Source organism: Oppia nitens, unplaced genomic scaffold (genome assembly GCF_028296485.1).
Source record: "Oppia nitens isolate AA-2021 unplaced genomic scaffold, nextdenovo-longstitch-racon4-pilon3 scaffold3_pilon_pilon_pilon, whole genome shotgun sequence".
NCBI lineage: Eukaryota > Metazoa > Arthropoda > Arachnida > Sarcoptiformes > Oppiidae > Oppia > Oppia nitens.
In genome coordinates, this window is record NW_026533221.1 from 4,516,683 (window position 1) to 4,532,175 (window position 15,493).

Consider the following 15,493-nt stretch of genomic DNA (forward strand, 5'->3'; position numbering starts at 1 on the left):
ATATTTTAAAAAACAAGTCATGTTTTGCTCAAATAAACAAATTTATTTAAATTTAAATGAAAACAATTTCTTAATTATTTTTTTATAATAATGTCTCAAACAAAGACTTTATTTTATTTTAATACATAATATAATTTGCTCTTCAATTGACAAATCGTTATTCAATTCATCACATAATTATTACAAAGCATTTATTTGTGTTAAATATATATATATATATATTTCTAATCATTGTTAATTATATAAAATAAATCAATAGTTTTAACATGATTTATAGTGATAATAATTAAAAATAATTTTCTAAGTATAGATAAACTTTGAAACCAGTCCTTTAAAATAAGTGGATTTAAACGTATAAATAATTGTAAATATTGTAAACTAAAAGAGATTTGAAATTTAATGGAATTGAAGACCAGAATTAAGAGCGAAAATGTGTTAAGCATTTGATCGGATCGTGTCTTTAATGAACAAAACAACAAACAATTGAATGAAATCGCAAGTGAAGAGCCAATACAAAGTGTTTGGTTGTTGTTTGACTTAATATCCGGTGAGTTCGGCAAATGTCTGGTCCAACTCATCCGATATCGACTTGTATTTTTCCTTCTCGTGAACCAATTCATCTGCAATGATGGACACAAATCAGTTAATTTCCATTCATTTATCTATCTTTCATTAAAAACAACAATTAGTAAGATATAGTCAAATACGTACTCTCAGACATATCCAATCAATTTAAAGCATATTTTAAAAAAGCGTTAAGAATATAATGATGTTTTGATTAATTAAGGAATGTATATATGGGTGGATATCTATGTGCATCCAATGGCAGGCAGTAATAGATTATTAAATTTTTATAATAATAATAATAATAATTATATTTTCTTAAAAGACATAAAATATATGAATGCATTTAAAGTTAGTTTAGACGAACACACAATTATTAACAGTTATTTAATGGCATAATTGGGTCCTAATAGCCAAACATTCACATCGATTGTAAATCTTTTAAAGTGGTTTCCACCTCTTCCTGCAAGAGATGTGTCTTTTCGCGTTCTCCCAACAGTTCATCTGTTGTATCAAAGCAGTCAATCATACAATTATTAAATCAATTATTCATTACAACTACTATTGCATTAGTGGTGACAATCAATCAAATAATTATAATAATAAAAATAATAATATATTCTATGATATCATAAGTCAAACCTTCGAGTCTATCGACTTCTTTCTGCAATTTCTGAACAGATCTCTCAGCGAACTCAGCTCTTGCTTCGGCCTAAAATGGATCCATAAGTTAGTTTCAATTTGACAACAATTAGGGATAAGGATTTAAAATGAATTATTTGAGAGAAACACATATATATTGACAATCATTTGGTAAGTGACTAAACCTCTTGCAATCTTTGACTCTGTTGTCTAATAGTCATTTCATATGTTTCTTCCTTTTGCATGGCCTACAAAAACATGGGAATAGTATTAGACAGGACTCACCTCTTTTAGTTTGGCAGTCATTATGCGAATCTGTTGTTCGTACGCCTCCTCTCTCTGTTGGGCCTATAGTTTCAAAATTGTTTCAAAAATACAAAATCAAAATTATTTGATTACTGTTTTCCTTCTTATTTGTCAAACAAAACAAAATTAAAAACACAAAAGCATTATATCAAAGCAAAATTATTATTATTACAAATATTATGAAAACAAACAAAATTATTATTAAAATAAAATGAATTATTAAAAAAGTGAAGGAAATATAATATTATTATATTATTAAAACAAACAAAACAAATAAAAATCTTTGAAATATATTTTAGTGTCAAAATTATAGTAAAATGTTTTATTTAATGAGAGAGAGCGCAAACAACACAACAAATCAAATTTAATTATTATTAATACATCAATTATATAGCATTTAAAAATTAAATAATATAATTAAATAAAACAAAAATATATGAAAAAAAACTTACTTTTTCTTCGCTAACTTCAAGTGATTTCAAGTTATTGCCGACGACTCGCAACTCTTCTTCGAGTTCAACAATTTTGCTAAAATTATAGCAATAATTAATGTTTGAAAATATCAAAATTGAAAACAATAAAACATTTTTAGTATTTTAATACATTAAGATATGCCAAAAGCTATAGTAAGTATTGGTAAGTATTAGTGAGTAGTGATGACATACCTCTCTCCGGCCGCAGCCCTTTCCTCAGCCCGTTCGAGGTCTGCCTCCAACATAGCTATGCGACGGGCCATCTGTCATGTGGTCAGTCATTCAAACCATGCATTTCATGCAACCAATTGATTAAGAGACACACAGTTTTAAATGTCAGCGTATAAATTAAACATCATTTTGTTAAAATTAATTTATATTATAATAAATATTAACTTTAAATTAATTAAAAATTAAAAAACATTCAATTAAAAAACAGTGGCAAATCAGGCAAACTTAAAATCAAACTCAAATTAAATAGTTTTTTAATATGAATTTCGATAATATAGCGATTGTTAGCGATTATGTATTCAACACCAAATCAAACTCCAATTGACTGCAAATATGACTTACGATTCTCCGGTCTCAGCCCTCTCTTCAGCTCTTTCGAGGTCTGCCTCAACCATAGCCAGCTTTCGGGCCACCTATTCATCAATATATCATTCAATATTTGTAACTCCATTTTAACACTCAATATATGGTTATTTTCACTCAACAATCAATCAAATTATTAGTCAAACATCGATGTAATATCCAAATCGGTTTGTTTTAACCGTTTAGTTATGTTTTGACAAAACGATTACAATTTCTTAGTTTATCAAATGTTTTTCAAAATAATGAATAGCGATAAACCAATTTATGTCAATAAATAGATAAAAATACTGATATAAATGTCATGAATTGCTGTAATTTGCTATTATTCTCATTAAATCAATTCATAACGGTTTACTAAGTTTGAAAAACTCAATATACGTATGATTTTATAAATATTTAATTGCAAATTGGTGTTAATAATAATCACTATTTATAAAATTTCATATTATGTTAATATCAATATAAAATAATTATTATTGATATAAAAATACAAAATTTAATAACAAAATAAAAATAATAAATCTAATGGTAGACATGCACTGGACATGCATTGAAAAATGCAATAAATTGGATGAAACAACTGAATGGTGAGTATGTCAGACCTCATCATATTTGCGGTCTGCGTCCTCAGCCATCATTCGGGCCTCTTTGAGCTGTGACTCCAATCCATCCATACGTTCCTCATCAGTGATGCTCCTGTGCTCGAGCATCTTTCGCATACTACCAAATACATAGCATTATTTAGATTTTAACATATTATTATACAATAGTCTATGTTTTGCAACCAAAATAAACCATATTTGACGATATTATCAACAATTTGTAGTTTATGTTTAAAGCCGTTTTGCCACTGAATTGTAATTGTAATCAACTATAACTTAAACTTAATATTCTTATATAATATCCGTCACCATTAAAAGCCATATACCTCTATAGATAGTCTTACCTCTTCATATTTTTTGTCAGACTCTTCAGCAATGAGTCTTGCCTGAGCTAACTGTGTTTCGAGCACTGATATCCTATCGTCCTCCATATTAGTCCGGTTCTCCAAAGTTTTTCTAATTCTATTTATTAATTGGTTTTTAATTTTAATAATATTTCCACTAAAACTAATTTTTCAAGAAATGAAACCCTTTTACAAATAGACTGCTAACTAACTAATTGTCGAAATTGTCAGAAAGATAGTAAACAGTGGCAACAATTGTGGTCACCAAACGAGTGAAAAGTGTGGGCACTCGTGTACCTACCGTTCACTTTCATCTGCCGCTTGTGATGCCTCCTCCAACTTACTGGTGGCCACTTTCAGTCGCTCTTCCGATCGCTCCAAGTCTTCCTCAATCAGTTGAATACGTCGGTTAAGTGCTGCCACATCGCCTTCAGCCTAATTAAGCAATTTTCAATTATAATACATTGGAAATCATTGTTTCTCAATAAACTAACAAATAAATTGATTGTTAAAATATTTGCAAAATAGTGTATTTTATATTTAACAAGTGTTGACCCGTATGTGTAATGTAATCGCATTTCAATATAAATTCAAAAACATTAATTCCAAACCATATATTGTCTATTAATTGCATATTTATGTTTGTAATACACATTTGTACTAAATTTATAACACATTTATAACACAAATATTATAAATAATTATAATTGACATCAAATTGCAATAATAACAAAATAGACTAAAAATTCCAGTCAATTAATAAAAATCTTGAATTTAGCTTAAAATTCAATTATTATTTGGATTTTATTGCTATTTAAAAAAAATTGATGAAAACGAGTTAAATATACATTATATATAAATTGATATATAGGTATTAATATGCAATAAATTTGATAACTTTTATCATACAATATATTAACTTTTTTTTAATTTAATGCAGACTTCAAATGCATTTATTTAAAAATAACACTCAATTTTATGGCATTGCTTTAAATTTTATTTTATACAACTCTTGACTTCAATTGACGGTAATATTTATTTACAGTTATTATCATTAAACAACTGATTAAATCATTTCATCTAAAAAATATTGTAAATTATGATTAAATCCTTAAACACATGAATCGCTTTTATGATATTTGAGATAATATTAGATATAATTTATAGCATTTTTAACTAAATTTTTTTTTCATTTATAATTTATAATAATCATTAAAATGATATTACAGTAAATTAACGCAATTTGTATTCAATGAATGTATAAATAAATAGGATATCAATTGACACAAATAGTTTGAAATAAACAAATGAGTGGTCAATAAAAGTGACAAAAATAAGGTATTGTTTAACTCATGTGTTAGGGGTTGGGCTGTACTCTCTGTTGCAATGGTAAGACTATGCCATCAAATTGATGGTTAATGACTCACTTCTTCACGTCTTCTCCTTTCTTCCATTAACTTAATGAAAGTGTCATCCGTTGTCTCTTTTGCCGCTTCCAACTCATCCTTCATGGCTCTCATCTTCTTCTTGAGCACTTCCAGTAGTGATCCCTGTGTTTGAGCCATCGTTTATCTGTTTTGACCACTTTGTTGACAATAATTATATTAATGGATGACTCGATTGATGGATCAAATGGTTAGATGACAACAAAAACAGCGATATATATGATATTATGAATAATCAATACAATGGATGGTATGATCTGACACTTGAATCGTATGAATCAATCACTACTATAAAGGATTGCGTTTTACAATCAAATTAAATGTTATGTCAAACACTGTATGTATTAAACACTAATATAAACACTAATACAACAAACAATGTATTGAAAGACAACACCAATAATGTTGTAGTGTTTGGCTTACAGTGCCTTTCAATGCCTTTTCTCAATCACTTTCAATGAAGTCAATGCTATATATGCTGTAAATGTCTGACTATTACTATATTCATAATACTGTAGTAATACTGTATAATACAGTAATACTCTTTACTCTATCATTAATAGAGCACACCTTTGAGGGACCGTTAAGTCAGTGCAACCAACAATACAATACAGTATTGAAATACTTTCTCAAACTTTTTATTATTATAAATCAATTAATAATAACTTTGGTCTCAAATTTAAAACTTAGTTCAATGTTAAACTTTTTTTGGATATTTAAAACAATAGATTATAATCGCATCGATTGCAAAGAAACTGTTTTTTGTTCATATAATACAATTAATGTAATATTTGTTGATATATTACATTAAATTGAAATATTGAAATGTTTTTGAGAGTAGAAGTGATGGTTAGACTCACGACTGACTGGTCTTAGAGTCTGTGGGAAGGAATGGCATCATTGGTGCCAATGGTGAGCACTTTGCTCTTTAAAAGTGATGCCTCTGTTACCTAACAGTGCACTGAAAAACCTGTAAAACCGCTTAAAATTTTTCGGCACTTTTTGTCCGCTGAGGTCATTGTATGGATTATATGACATAAAACTAGATTTTATTTATCTAAAAGACAACACTTTTATATATTATATGATATAAGAAAATACTTTTGCTATAAACACAATGCCATTAATGCCATTACACCCGATCTCTACCTTTCCATTATTTTTTCATTTACTTTGCAGACCATTGTGTTTGGACTTTAAAGTTTAAAATCAACCAAAAAAGTCATTCATTTAATTAAATCAAATTATTTCATTATATCAAATATGACATTTCATATATCAACTCAAATTCATAGTTATTTTCTTAATTTTCATAATTATTATTTTGAATGAAACAAGTTTTTAAAAATACTGGAATTTAGATATTATTATATCATAGGTATAGACAAATTAGTTTCTAATTATTATTACTATAAATTATATAAACCAATAAATCAAATCAATTAATAGAATATTTTTACGGAAATTTAACAGTTTTTAACTATTTAAGTATTAACTATATATATATTTTTTAATTTTTGTTACGCAAATATTACTAAAAAATCCAATTTAAATTAAAAATATTATAAAATCATATAAATTTGATAAATTTATATAACATATGACTTGAATATACTGTATACTAATATACGGTATAATGTTTTATATAATACTATGTATTAATGAGTGAATGATATAATGAATTTACTGTATGAGAGAATTATTAGAGAGAAACATATTTGTAGAATAAATTGATTGTTAAGTCATTTAAGTGTACAATAGATATGTGTTGTAATCAATTGGATGAAAATCATACCATTTTTATAATAACTTTTTCCAAACTTTTCAATTCATTAGCAATTAAATTGAATTTCATTATAGTTCCCGAAAACATCGGTCCATCAAATTTAAGTCCGGGATATCCGGCACTCGGCTGTCGTTTAGATCTTCGCGTTTGTTTTTCTTGGATCAGTTCTGTTTGAAGACTAGAACAACGAAGATTGTCAAACTCATGGTTGCCATCATCAACACCACTACAACTATGGATCATGTCTTTGTCATGTGATTGTCGTTTTAGTATATGTTTTGACTTAAAATTAACTGATAATAAACTTATCGCTTAGTAATTGAATTTCAATAAAACAAACTTCATTTTAAACGCCTTTCTATACATTTTAATGTAAATATGATTTTTATATCACAAATTGTTTGCTCTGCTATTTTCAAGGATTATATTAATATATTAATTAAATAATATATTAATATTATTAGGTTCTGTATATTGTTATGTTAAATATTTTACTAAATATTTATTAAATTGTATATATAAATTAAATTTTAAAAAAATAATTATATTTATTTCAAAATATAGTCAAAATCATGATTTTTAGAAATGTGTTTAAAGTTACACTTCATTAAAAACAATGTGTTAACGTATAAAATCCTAAATTATAAAATATATTCATGAGATTGAATAACTATTATGATTAAAAATAATTGTTTGCAAATTTGTTCATTTTATCAATAGTTAAATATATAAATGTATAAATATCTAACTGTCCTCTTATAATATGGAATGTAAGCATTAAACACATAGTAATCAGGAAAAAGTAATATATATATTAAAATATATTAAATGAGACTTTAAATGAGTAAAAGTGATGTTTTTTGGCAAGACTTAAGACTTGGGGGTTCGGGTTGTCTGTGATAGGCGTTTCATAACCAAAATAAATGGCACCGTTTGGGACACTGTTAGCTAATATAACGATAATATGAATGCATTGAGCACTACATATAGTTAGCACTGTTGGCACTAAAGTTAACTCTCGATCGCACCAAATAGGGATCACTTACGTCACGACAACTCACTTCAAGTGCTTATATGAGCTAAAGATCAACCTTTCAATACAATTCTCAAAATTCTTTATATTTAACTCTATTTATGCGGTTTTACACAACATTTCCACACAAACTATCAATATATTTATATATTTAAATAGTTTAATAATTGTATTACAGAATAACGATAAAAATCAATTCAAAAATTACAAATAGAATATACGGAATATATATGAAAATTTACAAGAATTTAAAAACATAAATATTATATTAATTTAGTAAAAAAACAAATTGAAATGCGATTACAATAGGATTACAAATTGTTTAATAATTTGAAACATTTGTTTAATTGTATAATTGATAAAACAAGTATTTAAATTAAAAATCTTATGATAACTTACAGTTTGGAGTAATTTTTCTTTTTCTTCGAGTTTGTTGTTGGCCTGTGCGAGCTGTTCCTGGACCTGATCCAACTCATTCTCGATTTGCTGGATTTTCTTCTGCAAAGCTCTAACTTCCTCTTCGGACTGAATTATATTAAATCCATAAAATAAGACAAACGGAAGAATAATTGACGCAATAAGGCATTTAAAAAAACCTTTTCGGCCCTGAGGTTGGCATCACGGGCTCCCTGTTCAGCGGTCTCGGCTCTATCGACCGCATTGTCCTTCTCGAGCTTCATTGCCTGCATCTTCTTCTTTATCGCTTCCATTTTGGTTCACTTAAAGATCTTTTTCACTAAGAAATAATTTAACTAAAAGAAAAGGCTGAAGCAATTCACTGTTTGATGTAATGGAAAGTGAGAGAAGTGTTTATGACTGACACCGAATGCACCGCTGAATCCCAAAAAACTGAGATTTTAGTGTTTGATTCATATAAGTGATGCTCAAGTGGGTTGTGTCCCACTGACGATGCGCTCGACATCAGCTAATTCAGGAGTTACTCAAAGACTTATTTGACTAATTTTGGCACTAATTCTGTGCTTCAAATAACTCTTTCCGTTTGTTTATTTAAAATTTCTTAAAAACAAATACAACTTAAGATCAAACAAAAAATTTATTAGTAACTTATGGCTAACAAAATTTGTTTAAATTGTTGACCAATTATATAAAAAACTTTTTAAAAAATAAATAATTTATGGAAACAATTATTGCAATCTATACTATATTTAGAAATTTGTTCAAAATTTCTATTTTCAGACTAAGTCTCTGAATCGTCCAATTGGTTAACTAATGTCTTCACTAACAGAGAATGCGTGACATCATTAGGTATCAAATATCTACACTCACACTACAAGTGCTTCAAATACCAGACCAATGAAAATAAGATCAAATATATGACTGACTGAGACAACTAATGAGCGATCCATTTAAAAATTTGTTTATATAACCAACAAAATTATTATTAGTATTTTCAGAATAACATAATATTACTATTATTATTATAACTGCTTTTTAAAATATTTTGCTTATAAAACATCTCTCAAGTGTCGCTCATTGTAGACAAACATTTTATTTATAATAAATTTATACATAATATAACAAAATATTTGTATTAATTTAGCCATTGTTTAGTGTATAATTGTTTTATTTTACAGTATTACATATTACGGAATAATTATTTTTTTTAAAAAAAAAACATTAAATTAACTTAAAAAGTCAACACGATTTGAAAATATACAAAAATAATTATTATAGCGATTTCTTCAAATAATCAGATGAAGCCGTTTCGTATTCATTTGTACTAAACAATGATGGATTGCGATCTAAATACCTATTAATAAATTAATTAATTATAAAACATTTATTGTGTAAACAAAACTTCAAAATGAAATTAAATTCATGGCTTACTTTAGAAAATCGTGAATGTATTCAGAGATCAATTGAATACTTCTATCATCAAAATTCAAATATGCCAAAAGTGACCCCAATTTTACTGTTTAGATTCATATATAAAATAATAATAATATTATTATCCGTATATTAAATAAAATAATTACAGAATATTTAAAGAACTAACCAAATAATCGTAATAAATGAATGCCTCCATAAAGTGTTGACGCTTTTGAGTCGTCGTCACTGTCTTTCATTAAATCTTTGAACTGATTCTTTTCAAATGAATAAAGCAATTGAGTGCCAATCGTGGCATTAAAATAACATTTGATGGCTTCGGCCACTTCTTTGACTAAATTTTCTTTAGATAAACTGAGTTTTTGAATAAGTTTTTGTTTGATATAATCGTCAATAATTTTATTGACCGACACTTTTGCAGGCAATCGAACCAACTTTTTCTGACCAATCAATTCCCAGTCGTCGATCAAACTTTGTTTTAATAAATCTGATAATTTAATCTCAAAATCTGGTCCTTTATTTGAGATGACATCCTCTAAGTCTTGATTTGATTCTATTTTCAGTCTCTTTTTTCTTTGTCCGTCAGTATCCTTAACAACATTGAGATTGTCTTTTGATTGAGGAGTCAATACATTGGTTTCTATAGGTATAGTATTCGCTGGTTTTGGTTTAACATTTTCAGAAGTGATGACAGTCTTAGATGGCGTCTCTTTATCTTTTGGATCAATGGGTTTCTTCTTTACGCTCTTATTCTTATTGCTTTTACTGATCAATAAGTTATAATAATTTACTATTTTTTAGTTATAAATTATTTTATAATAAAGATATACTTCTGTGCGTCTGTCAGTTCTCTTTGTTTTTGTAGAGAAATATCATTTATTTTAAGAACTCTGTCCTCTGGAACCCATTCATCCCAACTGTCAATCATTATATTAATTATTTGTAATCAATTAATTAACTATTATTATATTATACAACAAAATTAATTTAATGAATAGTAAAGTTAACAAATTATAAGTTATATGAAAATATTAATCGACTTTTAATTAACAAATAGTCGGATAATAGTATTGATTATTAAGTGATAGCTATTTATAGATATTAAAAATTAGTAAATTTTGATGACTTAAAAAACCAATTGTCAGTTCATTACAAGTGATATAAAGTTTATGACAATTGAATATATTATAAATCAATGCAAACAACACATACTTCTTACTCCAACCCAAGTAATGGACAAAATAGTGAACAGTCTTTTCTTTGGTCTCTTTGTTCTCCTTTTCCTGACTTTTCTGAACCTATCATAACGTATACTCAAGAGTTAGTCAATGTCTTGTCATGAGTTGATCCATGTCTTACCTTAGCTTCATATAGTAATGGACCATGGTAACATAACACCTTTTCATCTATTATTACAAATACAAAAATATACAAAAATATACAAAACATTCAATTAAATCACAATAATTATTGTCTACATCTATCACATCAACACATTCACCACAAMCAACAACAACAACAACAACAACAACAACAACAACAACAACAACAACAACAACAACAACAACAACAACAAAAACAACAACAATAATAATAATAATAATAATAATAATAATAATAATAATAATAATAATAATAATAATAATAATAAATACAAACTTTCGTGGAATTTATGGTTAATTTTCGGCATTTCTATTAATTTTTAATTGTTTTGTTTCATTCAATCATTTAATTGTGCGCTCTATGAGAGGTCACTCATAAACAACGTTATCTATAATATTATCATTTGATTAATACTGTAAAACATTACTGTATTGTACTGTAGAGTAAAGTTACGATAGATCTCAACATAAATCACAAAATTATTTATTTATTGCTTTTTAAGTTTAATTCTATAATTTTGACGAATACTCAAACAAATTACAATAATATATGATATGAATGAATAACAATACTCTAATCATATCATATCTGAATTTGTTTTGTGTGTCTGTTTGTGTCTGTTTTTTTCAATTTAAAAAATTCTTTGAATTCGAATAGAAGATAAATAATAGATGAAGAATATGTTTAAAACAAAATTAATATTTTTTAATTAATATTTAGATAAAAATAAGGGACAAAATTTAGAAAGTTGGTATTCAATGGGGTATTTATCATAAATTAATTAATATATAAAACTAATATATATGTTGTGGATTCACAATGATTTCACATCATTGATTTGATCATCCGAGGGTCAAATGACATCTTTTCAACCAATTTGACCCCAATTTGACCCCAATATATAAAAATGACTCCAGTTCTTCAGTGACCTCCAGTGATATTTTTAATACAGTAGAATAAATGATCAATGACATTTTTATATCTTTTATATCTAATAACTACTGTACTGTAAATGTCATATAATTTATATTATATAAAAAATAATTTTAGTCATTATTATTTACCTGTATTATTAACAATTATTAATAATCAATAATATTTAATAAATAAATACAATATATTAAAAACTTTAATGAATTAAAGATTTGTATATTTATATCCATTTTTTAATTATCAATAACCAGTTCCATGTAATTTGAAAGTAATTTTATATCCAAAATGTGTTATAATCAGTGTTTGTAGACAACAAAGCGTATTATACAATATAATACTGTAAAATACATGACAATTTGAATTGCTAACAAATTAGCACATAATACTAAAAGCATTGATATAAGCAAAGTAAACCATAAACTATATATAGATTTAATATTATTTTTTATTGAATTTCATTTTTTATTTTAAATTATTTTATTATTATTCTTAGCTATTATCTATAACTATTATTATAATAATAATGCATTTTCTAGTAATTATATTTTTGCTTAATATTTTCAATTAATTTTTTAACATAATATAAATATTTATATTAGTTTTAAAACATTGTATTATACTATGTTATATAAAGTTAAAATTCAAAACCTTGTATTTTCCAACCCTGGTTATAATCAATATATTACCAAATAATGTCTAGTATAGGATTCTGATAGATATATAAAACATATATTTAAAGCTTATAATAATTATTATAATATATGTTGTATACAAATTGTAGAGTTAAGGAAATACAGTACAACTATTGATATCAATTCAAATACTAACTAATACTGTATAATACTGTACTATAGTTAAAATCAATGATTAATTGTAATGATAGCGATGTATGTTAATAAATTATTTTATAAAAAAAACAAACAATAGTAAATCTAAACTGACCTTGATCCCTTAATCCAGTTTAGAGATGGCAATAGATTAATACATAATAATTTAAGACAAAGAAATTACTAAATAATTATGAATATATCGTATCGTATCAATTGTTTCCCAATAATTCTCATTTAATTTTATATACACATTAAACTTACCATTTGTTAATAAATATTTTCTATTAAATTATATTATTTTAATTCATGTCTTATTATTAAATAAATACAAATAAATTTAAATGCAACAATATTTTTTTATTTGCATAATTCAATGCATTTTTTTGTATATTCAATAATAATAATAATATAATAATAATAATAATAATAATAATATTTAATAATATCAATAAAAAAAATTACAACAATATAAACCTATTTTATTAATGGCTGCAAATTAATTTAAGATCTCAAATATATTACAAACAAATACTTTGTAATAATGAAATAATTGATAATAATTATTAAATTAAACAAAATTTCAGAGTAATAACTAAACATAATCTTTATATGATATATATAATTATGACAAAACATTATGTATTTATTATATGATTTGTCTATTATATCAATCAATTCAATGGAATGGTTGTTACAAATGCAGCCCAAACTCCATATCATTTTAATTATGATTTTTTCAGTGATTTCTTATGAGAAATAGTTTTTTTTAATTTTCTTTAGGATATAAGCAAAATAATGGCACTTTTGTAGGCGTATATATATATATATTTTTTTTGTATTTGACAGTAAATAATTATAAGGATTAAGTTAAATGAAATAATAATCAAATGAGCATTTTTTGAAAAATTTTTAAAAATTATACACTCGCTTATAAAATAAAAAAAATAAATAGATAGCAAAAATATAAAATATTCGAAGAATTAATTTTTAAAATCACATAATTATCAGTATTAGTTAATTCTTATATATGTATAATTTGAACATAAGTCTAAAAAATTAATTGAAATTTAAACTATTTAGTAACACAATTCATTATACTGTAAATTTAGATATAATTCTGGTGAATAACTTAAGTATCAAAAATAATATACTTTATGTAATTAAAAATGTATCACAATTTATAATAAATCAAATAAAATCTTAATTTTTGCAAATACTTGTTAAATAATATAAATGTCATTCATTTCTAAAAATTATAACTACATGAAAACAAAATAATTTTCAAAATTTATCACTTTATAAATAAAAATTATATATATGTATATTGTTCACTATTGTGTTTAAATATATTATATTATATCATACTATAGTATTACTCTTTATAATTAAATAATTTAACATCAAATAGACAGATATAGTCATAATGCAGAGTAATTGAACAAACATATTGTTAAACAACTTTCTTTATTGCATTAGTTTTACTCATATACGGTATAAACTAATGGTTTTTAATTTGTTAATCAATATAATTTTTAATTAAAAATTCATCGATTTAATCATAACTCTTTAAACAATAAAATAAATCAAATATTGTTTCAACTGCTCTGCATATTGGTTAAAGTATATATGTATTGTTAAATAATACTATTTTTGTATTAAAACTTTTATAATTTTTTGTTAATATATCTCATAAATAAATGTGTTACTATTTAACTGTTTAAAAGTCAATAAATCACATATTTTTGCACTTTTTTAAAATTAAATATCAATTCATCGAGTAATTTATAAAGAAATATACAATATATATAAAAAATAGATAATAGTAATAGAAACCCAATTATAATTAAATTTACTGTCAAATGATTTTGGATGAGTTGAATGCATAAAATATTGTTTAAAAATAAAAAAAACAAAATAAAACCATAAGTCCGAAGCCAAAGCAGGGGTTCGTTATCTTTAAAGACAATCCTTAGGTTATAAAAGATAATTAATCACTTGATCAGCAATTTGTCATTTTGTCAGCAAATTAACACAACTATTATGTGATTATACACTATTTAAGGTATATATATCTAATTATACAACAATATTCTGACCAATTATTTAACTTTTGTTATTCAAAAAAATTATTTGACATAAATGTAATAAATTTTTGTTGTAAAAATACAAATTTAAATTAACTTAATAGCAAAATAAATATATTTTTTGAATAATTTTATAAAATCTTTATCAACTTTTAATTTTAAAATTGGCGTAACCAGAAAAAAGCATTTGGCGAAAATTTTGTGTGAAAAATATACGATAGTATAAAAAATATATAATCATTATATAATGTGTTGAAAAAGTATTTTCTATAAATTTTGAATTATGGCTGATTGACTAGCAATTTACCAATAAATATATATATATTTAACTAACTATTTGGAAGAACGACAATCTAAACTTTCATATAAATTAATTCCCGTAAATCATTAAATTGATGTTCAAAAATGTTAGGTAAATGTATATAAAAAATTACATTTATGTTTAGATTTCAAAGAAAATAAAAGTATTCTTATATAAGTCAGAATAATATTCAATAAACAGATATACCATAAGACAAGATATTTATTGGTTTAACTTATAATTACCGGTACTTCTAATAGTTAAACTAATCATATAATTGTTTGGGAAATTTGTATATTTATTTAAAAGTATATTTAAGAAAACA

General features: G+C 24.8%; 2 protein-coding genes across 6 annotated transcripts; both read right to left on the reverse strand.

Moving 5' to 3' along the window:
• Nucleotides 1–464: 464 nt before the first annotated feature.
• LOC128958506 (tropomyosin) lies at nucleotides 465–8,665 on the reverse strand. Of its 5 annotated transcripts, XM_054304372.1 has the most exons (10): nucleotides 8,386–8,664; nucleotides 8,189–8,314; nucleotides 3,827–3,960; nucleotides 3,182–3,299; nucleotides 2,559–2,629; nucleotides 1,965–2,040; nucleotides 1,492–1,554; nucleotides 1,207–1,276; nucleotides 712–1,068; nucleotides 554–620 (listed from the first exon to the last, which is right to left on the reverse strand). In XM_054304372.1, exons 1-9 carry the CDS (start codon nucleotides 8,497–8,499, stop codon nucleotides 986–988), a joined length of 855 nt encoding a protein of 284 aa, XP_054160347.1. In that variant the 5' UTR covers nucleotides 8,500–8,664; the 3' UTR covers nucleotides 554–620; nucleotides 712–985. The 5 variants fall into 5 exon arrangements, with proteins under 5 accessions (XP_054160348.1, XP_054160346.1, XP_054160349.1 ...); XM_054304373.1 differs by lacking the exons at nucleotides 712–1,068; nucleotides 2,559–2,629; nucleotides 3,182–3,299 and adding exons at nucleotides 2,178–2,248; nucleotides 3,526–3,643 and having other exon boundaries at nucleotides 465–620; nucleotides 8,386–8,665; XM_054304371.1 differs by lacking the exon at nucleotides 712–1,068 and having other exon boundaries at nucleotides 465–620; nucleotides 8,386–8,663.
• A 790-nt stretch (nucleotides 8,666–9,455) lies between these two features.
• Nucleotides 9,456–11,394, reverse strand: LOC128958502 (mortality factor 4-like protein 1). Its single transcript, XM_054304367.1, has 7 exons — nucleotides 11,297–11,394; nucleotides 10,997–11,043; nucleotides 10,850–10,935; nucleotides 10,468–10,554; nucleotides 9,807–10,402; nucleotides 9,638–9,722; nucleotides 9,456–9,560 (listed from the first exon to the last, which is right to left on the reverse strand). Exons 1-7 carry the CDS (start codon nucleotides 11,325–11,327, stop codon nucleotides 9,479–9,481), a joined length of 1,014 nt encoding a protein of 337 aa, XP_054160342.1. The 5' UTR covers nucleotides 11,328–11,394; the 3' UTR covers nucleotides 9,456–9,478.
• Nucleotides 11,395–15,493: the final 4,099 nt, after the last annotated feature.

What these genes read in the sequence shown, in the direction of transcription:
- LOC128958502 (XM_054304367.1), bottom strand. Translation starts at nt 11,327, where the DNA reads ATGCCGAAAATTAACCATAAATTCCACGAAA. An exon ending in TAACCATAAATTCCACGAAA is followed by an intron (nt 11,044 to 11,296) that starts GTTTGTATTTAT and finishes TTGTAATAATAG; the next exon opens with ATGAAAAGGTGTTATGTTAC. An exon ending in CATTACTATATGAAGCTAAG is followed by an intron (nt 10,936 to 10,996) that starts GTAAGACATGGA and finishes ACGTTATGATAG; the next exon opens with GTTCAGAAAAGTCAGGAAAA.
- LOC128958506 (XM_054304373.1), bottom strand. Translation starts at nt 8,499, where the DNA reads ATGGAAGCGATAAAGAAGAAGATGCAGGCAATGAAGCTCGAGAAGGAC. An exon ending in GCGGCAGATGAAAGTGAACG is followed by an intron (nt 3,644 to 3,826) that starts GTAGGTACACGA and finishes ATTAATAAATAG; the next exon opens with AATTAGAAAAACTTTGGAGA. An exon ending in TGACTGCCAAACTAAAAGAG is followed by an intron (nt 1,277 to 1,491) that starts GTGAGTCCTGTC and finishes GATCCATTTTAG; the next exon opens with GCCGAAGCAAGAGCTGAGTT.